Source organism: Perca flavescens, chromosome 9 (genome assembly GCF_004354835.1).
Source record: "Perca flavescens isolate YP-PL-M2 chromosome 9, PFLA_1.0, whole genome shotgun sequence".
NCBI classification, from domain to species: domain Eukaryota; kingdom Metazoa; phylum Chordata; class Actinopteri; order Perciformes; family Percidae; genus Perca; species Perca flavescens.
Genome location: NC_041339.1, coordinates 1,116,956 through 1,125,524, shown reverse-complemented (window position 1 = coordinate 1,125,524; position 8,569 = coordinate 1,116,956). Strand labels below are relative to the sequence as shown.

The window sequence follows — 8,569 nt, the reverse complement described above, 5'->3', positions numbered from 1 at the left end:
AGATAAGGTGTGAGGTAAAACAGGGATGTGTCCTTGCCCCTACCCTATTTGGAATATTCTTTGCCCTACTACGCCGTGCCTTCCCTGATGACTCAGGTATCCTTCTACACACCCACAGCTCAGGAAAACTGGCCATTTTTCAATCTGGCCAGACTGCGGGCGAAGACCAAAGTACGCCATGTTCTGGTACATGAGCTGCTTTATGCTGATGATGCTGCCTTTGTCGCCCACTCAGAGGCAGATCTACAACTGCTCTGCTCATCCTTTGCCTCTGCATGTCTAGAGTTTGGCTTGAATATTAGTCTTAAAAAGACAGTTGTCCTTGCCCAACCTGCAACCCTGAACCCTGCTGTATCCATTGACAACACATTTCTATCTGTGGTGGACAAATTCACCTACCTGGGGTCCACAGTCTCAAACACCAATAACCTTGACGCAGAGCTTGACATGCGCATTGGGAAGGCATCATCAATGTTTGGCAAATTGAGCAAGCGTGTTTGGCACAACAAGAACCTCTCCTTGCTCCTCAAAGTCTGTGTGTACCATACATGTATACTTAGCACCTTACTATACACAAGTGAGACATGGACAAAATACCGCAGGCACGAACATCACCTCAACGCCTTCCATTTTTGCTGCCTTCGTTCCATACTGGGTGTATGCTGGAAGGACCACGTGCCAAACTCTGTCATACTTGAGAGAACTGGCTCCAGTGACCTGTACACCATCCTTCGTGAACTCCACCTCCGATGGGCTGGGCATGTTTATCAAATGAATGACTCTCGCCTCCCTAAAATCTTATTATATGGCGAGCTGACCAATGCCCCTGCCTACGCTTTAAAGACGTCATCAAGAGAGATCTTAAGGTCTTCTCCATCAACCAGGACAACTGGGAGGCACTTGCAAGTGACAGATCCAACTGGCGCCCAGCAACTAACAACGGCCGCAGGGACTCTCACTCTCTGAATAATGAAAAAAATAAAGCCCAATAGTGCTATACTTCTACTTAAGTGCTAGACCAAGATAAGATAAGATAAGATAAGATAGACTTTATTAATCCCACACTGGGGAAATTCCTGTGCTACAGCAGCTCAAAAGAAATTGATTGAAAAAATGTACACACATCAGAATAACACAAATACATATTAAGTAGACATAGGAGAGAAAATATACATAAAGTATAAGAAATAGAAAAAATAGATAGTTATAATAAGAATAGTAATAAAACAAACATTTTTACCCAATAAACACCCTTATATAAACAGACAGTATATAAACACAGATATACAGATGAGTAAGGTACGGATGAATACATACATACATATTGCACAGTTGGAGTAGCTAATTCACTAATATGAAGCAGGCAAAAGCCCGATAACAAGACAAAACGTCCTTCGTTGTGATGGAGTCCCTCCGCTGCAGCAGGCAGCAGTAGGCCTATACACCGCTGGGGGGCAACCTGGGACACATGGAGAGGAAGAGAAGAAGAAGAGAGGGCCGACGTCCTGTTGAGTAGTTAGTTAGCTCCGAGTCCTCCCGGCTATGATTGACAGAGTCAGCGGAGCTTTAGACGGGCATGTCCGCACACTCGCTCGGTTGTTATCCTAGAAAGAACTGCAGCATGGCGAGTCAAGAAAGAGCCCAGAGTTTTCGCCACTCACACACAAGAACAAGAACATCATGTGTCGGAATATTGAGGATGTTATTTATTGCTTTTATTCACACGACGCGGGCCAATAAACAAGGTTTGTAACTTAGCTGGCTACGTCCGCATAAGCTAGCGCTAACTTCCGTAGACATTTCTACGAGGTGCGGGTCGAGGTTACCTCTACGGGCCAACTTTAACACAGCTAGCCCGCTTACCTTGCAAATAATATTGCTAATAAAAAATGATACAAAGAAGCATAGCGTTAGTTTAGAATGAAAGTGCTACCTTTCGTTTGCTATGTGTGACCTTTTACGTTACCGTTACAGTTAACGTTAGCTTCGTTTGTAGCTTGTTGTCATGTTGTCATCCCTTCCATATATGGCTAAGTTAGGCTAACACTCTAATGTTACCTAACACACATGCAAAATAATACAAAGCACAGACGGAAAGCGCAGCTTGTTAGCACCGTCGCTAGTACTAATGTTAGCACATCATGTATGTTAATGCATTGAAATTAACAGACAACATTAATGTAGTAACATCGCCGCCAGCCTACCTAACAGTAACGTTACTTCCTCATACTACACTCAATAAAGGAAATGCTTGAATCAGTCAGGTGACGGGCATTTGTATACGTGGCTGAGCGTTTTGATTTGGACCCTGGGTTGGTTCCAGCTTGGCACTGAGCGGTCCACGGGCCGAATGACAGCCGCGTGTTATTTATCGAGCGGACTGAAGTGTCCAGCTGTCAGATCTACTGACCATGTCAGGTCACACGGCGATAAGTCGACTAATCGTTACTGGACAGCTGCAATCCACGTCCAAAAGCTGTGCCAACTTTGAAACGTGTCTGGTGCGGTGCCTATAAATTGTAACATTGGTTCCATGCACTTGCAACATAATTTGAGAATGTATGTAACAAGAAATGCACTTGGGTGATAAAGGAGATTATTTGGCAAATATTGTGTCACTTATTATGACGTGCTTCTGCCAACCTCAACACTGCAAGCTTAGGAAATGGAGTCAGTGTTAACAAGATCACTGCTAGTTGTGCTTCACTATTTGAACTATCTATACATGTACAGATAATTCAAATAGTGAAGCACAACTAGCAGATTTACACAAGCTCATGCCAGGAGAGATGACATGTGATTTAAATGAGAGACATGATAAAAACATCCTGCTTCCTTTCAGTTTGGCAATCGCCAAGAATCCATTGTTCCATGATCAGTTTAGTTTAGTTTATTTGTTTCACAGAACATAAAATACAAATTACATTGAAGAAATACAAAAATGCATGTGAGGATGTGGTAGAAACCTTCAATAAGCCAGATGGATCAAGCATCAAAGAGTATTTTTGTTTAGGGTATTTTGAATGTAGTCCTATTTATTGTTTTGTAGAGACCATATTCTGAATAACGAGCCGTAATGATTCACAGTTATCGAAAACACTAAGTTTCACTTTCTGTAGTCTTGCACTCGGGGCTCTAGTCAAGTGTAACTTTCACCATGGCTTTCCCTTATTTAGTCTTGTATGTTCCACTGAGGTACAGTAGGAAAAGTTATTTCTTCCCACTCTATACTTACCAAAAAGAGGTGACTTGAACTTGGGAAACTTCACTCCAACTCTGACTAGCTGCTCAGCCGTGGCAGAATGGCTATGTTAGCTGTTTGTGATGTGAATCTAAAAAGGAAATTAAACTGAGTTGTTGCATCAAGTGATTAGATCACTTGGATCTACTGACGCGTTTTTAATCTTAAACACTCGTTATAACTAGCAGGAGTTATTGGAGTGCAACAGTTTAATTGCCCAACATTATAACAGGTTTCTTTCACTTGAGAAACAAATATTTGCCCTGTTTTTCTGAATAACCGAGAAAATTATCTCCGAAAGTTTCTCTGAATTAACGAGACCCCTCAAAATCCTAAAAGAAGCTGTGTGTGTTGCATGGAGTACGGTTCCTGCTGCGACAGTGAGAGAGCGGATTGTTTTTCATAAAAATGTATCTTAGAATTTCTGAGATAATTATCTCATTAATTCAGAAAGACGGGGCAAATACTTTTTTTTTTTTTTTTTCTCAAGTGAATGCATTACGCTTCCGTAGCATACTAACAGTGTGCTGTGAACATGATCCGCAAACGGTTGTCTTGTTGTCAAGTTGTGTATTTCGGTGGTGTCAGATGAAAAGCTTTACAATAGAGGGGAAGCGTTTTAAATGCTGAGTATGGGTGTCAAATTTTAACCTCTCCAAGCTTGTAGATTTCTACTCGGAGGTAGTCATATGACAGCCAATGCAAGAAACATCCGGGCCTGAAAATCCTGTTGATAATAGTGTGATTACTAATTACTTACTACCTTTTTAACACACAACTCTGTGTAACACACAATATGAGGGTGTGCTGACTTTAGGTTCATCCTTTTGTTGGAGACTAATCAATATGAGCCTCATACACAGAAGTGCCCGATGGACTGACACTTTATAATATCCTTAAAACAGATGAGTTCTTAGTAGTAGATGAACTGTTTCTTCTTGGTATGGCCTAGCCACCAAACTTTCACACCAAGTGGAGCAGCATGTAGGCAAAGATCTCAAGCCTGATCTTTTTCTTGTCTCTTGTCTGTTCTGAAAGTACAAGAGATTGAAGTTCAAGTAGGGAGTTATCTTTAACAATAATATAATGCTGTGGTTCAGGAAGATATAATGATGGCTAAACTGATGAGTTTTGCTGTGGTGATTTGGGAGGAGTTATTAGCAGAAAGCTATTTTTGATACATGTATGCTATAGTTTCCCCTTCCTGTGTCTTCCAGTATTTATAAGTGTTAAATGCTCAAAACTCTGCTGTAATTAGAAACAGATTGTTCTCCTTTTTAATGATGGGTGATGGCGATAATACTTATACAGTCTTCTTGTCATTCTTTTTTTCTACAGCATTCATTCAGTCAGACACAATTCTAGAAGTTTTACATTTTGGCGAGGGAAGCCTTTTACAGGTAAGTGCTATATTACTTTTTTGCCTTGTTGTTGCCATTCAAATTGAACTATTAACTCACCACAGTTACAGAAACATTTACACCATTACAGAACAGAAAAAAGTTGACATAAGCCTAGGGCTTGATGATTTTGGCTAAAATCATAATCACGATTAATCAAAGAAGTTACCTTGATTACGATTATTGAACGATTATTTAAAAAAAAAAATCTTTTCTTATACTGTAAATATGTTCACGGTTATTTTTTCTAATGAAAGAGTGCATATAATCCTATCTTTGTGATTCTAAAATAAGGAAACACACACAGATAGCAATTAATGCTTATTTATTAAATATTTCAAACAACTGAACTTAAATCTACAACTGTAGATTTTACAACGAAATAAAAAAAGTAATTTAAGTTTTAATGTAAACGGGGCGGCCGTAATATGTTTTAAGGGGAAAGTACATTAACACACAGTGGGTGGCCGCGGAAATATTAATAGGATTAAAAGACCGAAATAATCGACTTGGTAAAATTACGTCGGTTATAGGCTCTGAATTTCGGTTTCGATTATTTTTCGATTAATCATCCAGCCCTACATAAGCCTAATGTAACATCCAGTTAAATCCCATTTAGATAATTGTTTATGTCTCTGTTCGTTTGTAGGCAGAGTCCGACATTGATTTTAGTTTATATCATCAACAAAGGTAAGTTTTTATATTTTTCACTTCATAAATGTCCTCCCCAACTCCAAACAAATATGTGTGTAGCAGTTCCACTGCTGTAGACCTCTGTTCACAGATAACCACAAACACACAGGGAGGAATATTTGCCACAGCTCTTTATTTGATGATTGCATCAGCAATGAATTGTCCCACAATCCGTCTGGAGCTCCCTCGCTCCCACTTGGCCCGAGGCTCTCGGTCGTGAGGGCAAAACTTGCGCTGTCCAGCTCACCGCACAGTGTCCACGTCTCCTCTCTCACAGTCGGCCATCAAGAGCTTGCTCCGGCTCACTACTGCTTTAAAGGGATAACATGATTAGACAACTCGCTGTAGCAATCAGTCCCTCCCTACCTGCTCACCTGAGCCACCACCTCCTCCCCACACTCCCTCCACACCACCACAATGTGTTTCTAGCTAAATGGCATTAAATGAGTGTGGGTGTAGGCAGGTGCTGTTGTTCTACGTACTGTACCTGGGTTGCATTCTTTTGTGAAGTGTTGCCACAAGCCAAATGAGTGGAGCTTATACTGTATAGTATTTAGAGCCTTCTTGTACTGATTTGACATGGAAAAACAACAGCAACAGCACACTGAATTATGCTTCCAGCTTTAACGTGACCAACATTCACAAGTAGAAAACAACAAAGTTGCTGCTGAAATGGTGCTGTAACAATTTTCAGCCAATGTGAAAAAGTTTCATTTGAACACAAAGTTGTTGTATTTTGTCAAGGCTAACAAACCTAGGTAGGAATTTAATTACTATCTGCCGGGCTACAGTATCCGTTACCAACCATAACAAAAACATGACATGACAACAAGAACTTAAAAACACTAACAAGTATGTTTGATGCCATGAAGTCAATTAGAGAGAGGCAGATTCCTGAGATCCCACCCATACATCAGCTCTCTGAAACGTGTTGTTAGTGACACGAGTCGTCAGGGAAACGGCTCAGTCTGTGTCATCTGTTGCTCAAACCAAACCACAGCGTGCCTCTCTGCTGCCACAGCTACTTGGAAGAGTAGAGATCTGGCAGCGCACACCGCAGACCCAGCTAATATCAGTTTGACAGTTGTACCCCCACTGTCGAGGCTGAGAGGAGCAGACAGGCAGATGGTTGTGTTTTTTTTTTTTCCAATACTACAACCAACGGAGCCTCACCTCTGGTCCTGACAAGTGTCAATGGTTAGGTCACATTGCCTCCCAGTCAGGATCGCCTTGAGACAGACATAGCTAAGTGTGACAGATGAGTGCTCTTAACACTGTGAGATCTTTTGTGACTGTCTAAGAACTGTAAAATGAGTCCACAATGAGTGTGTGGCGGGCTTGGGAAGGGCTACGTGGCTATGTGTCGAACAGGTAGAACTGCTCGAAATGAAGTACACACTGTTTTTAAGGCAGAGAACATGTGCAAGTCAGTCAGTGGACTTTTTAACATCATGTTTTTGTATCGTGGCCTCTGCATAGAAAACACTACTCTGTCCTTACTTTTACACTTGTGTTTTGTCGGAGTGCAGCATATAACAAGCCTTTACTGTTTGTACACAATGTTCTAAATCATAAAAATGTTATCTCCCACGGGCATAGTATGACCACTCCCTTGAGTTTGGGCGGGAGGGAGGGGGGGTATTTTGCTGTTTTGTGTTGTGTGAGGTTTTTCAAATGTTGAAGTTCCCCTTTTTTCCTCATTGTGTGTCTGTGTAGTGTTTGTGTAGTGCCTTTGTATGTTAATTATTATCACTTCTCTATTACTCAGTGTGCTCCTCTTTTTGTGAAGAATGATATCAACATATGGTAGTCAATTCCACAAGAATTCAATAGCGTTTCATAGTCACTATGTTTGTTTTTAATGCACATGTCTTAAGGTTAGCCTGACACTGGGCATATGCAGATCTGAGGCCAAGAGGCACAGCCCTCCTCATGAGGCCCCCACCCCCCTCCCCGCTACTCCAATTACACCCTGACATTCAACGCATTAGCTCTGAAGTGCTGAGCGAAAGGCCGCGCAGAATTCACAGCCAGTTTCCAATCTGAAACCCTAACTCGGCAAGAACTTTGTCAGTAGATGTAATATTAATGGGAGAAGTGAAGACAGGCTGTAGATGACAGATAATCCAGGAGGAGCTACTGCTACTGAAGAATGCCGCTACAGCCATTGTCTGCTCCCGTACGCATAGGCTTGGTAGTAAATAGGTGAAATTGATTTAAATATCTGACTCTAGGATCAGGTTAGAGTAATTACACAAGTGATTTGTTAGTGGATGATGTTAGGTACCACCACATCAATTCTGGTGCGAAAGACCAGTATAAAAAAGATTCCAGCTACAGTGTCTCCTCGCGTGTAATATTTTTGTGGCAATGTTAACTTTCCCACGACTGTTTTTTTTGGTGAAAAAAAAAGAGCATGTGACATTCAGGTGTTTGCTTTTCAACCATTAAATGACATCAACTTGGTTTATGTGCCACATTCCCATTGCTTTTGAACTTCTCTTTTCATGAGATTTACATAAAGGCTCTCATTACACAGTTCTGTTGCATGTCGCCTTTGTCCTTTAGGGGACGGCCCTATCCATTGTTAAGATACACCTGTTGTTAAACAGGTTTGGGGAGTCATGACTATGTCATAACGACCAGGCAGGTGTAACCAATGCTCAAAAGTAGTTGCCTTTGTGTGAGAGAAACTCCACATTCTGAATATTACAAGAAGAAATAGTTTTTTTTTTTTTTCTTTGTCCGGTTGATTTATTTATTTTTTTCATGGAGATTTTACACATGGAAATAGGGCGCTCTATATGGGAGTGGTCGCCTGGGACCAGACTGTGGTGTCTGTGCTTGTGTGTTTAGCCTCTCGTTTGATTGAAATGCCAGTAAACATGGAGAGTATTTTTCCTAGCTTGCTGTTGCTGCTGTCACATCTGCATGTCTCTCACAGCACATCCCCGCACCGTGGGAACTGCCGCCCTATACGATTCGAACCTCCAATGTTGGACTTTCACGAACAGTGAGTGTTTGATGTATTCTTGTAATAATTTAATATTTTGTTTTCATGTGATGTGTGCTTTTTTAATGATATTTCACATAGTTTGAGACACTTGCATTAGTCTTTTTTTTGGGCGTTTTAGGCCTTTATTTCCATTGGACAGATGAAGACATGAAAGGGGAGAGAGAGGGGGAATGACATGCAGCTGCGTCGAGGAGTAAACCTCAATATATGTTCGCCTGC

General features: G+C 41.2%; 1 protein-coding gene across 1 annotated transcript in view; it reads left to right on the top strand.

Annotated features, from left to right (window-relative positions):
• The first annotated feature begins 1,429 nt into the window (after window positions 1-1,429).
• Window positions 1,430-8,569, top strand: part of tmem131 (transmembrane protein 131) — a 33,995-nt gene continuing 26,855 nt past the window's right edge. Inside the window, exons 1-4 of the mRNA XM_028586923.1 lie at window positions 1,430-1,745; window positions 4,580-4,641; window positions 5,291-5,331; window positions 8,279-8,347. Of these exons, the coding sequence (XP_028442724.1) occupies window positions 1,577-1,745; window positions 4,580-4,641; window positions 5,291-5,331; window positions 8,279-8,347 (341 nt within the window). The 5' untranslated portion in view covers window positions 1,430-1,576. The remainder of the gene's footprint in view (window positions 1,746-4,579; window positions 4,642-5,290; window positions 5,332-8,278; window positions 8,348-8,569) is intronic.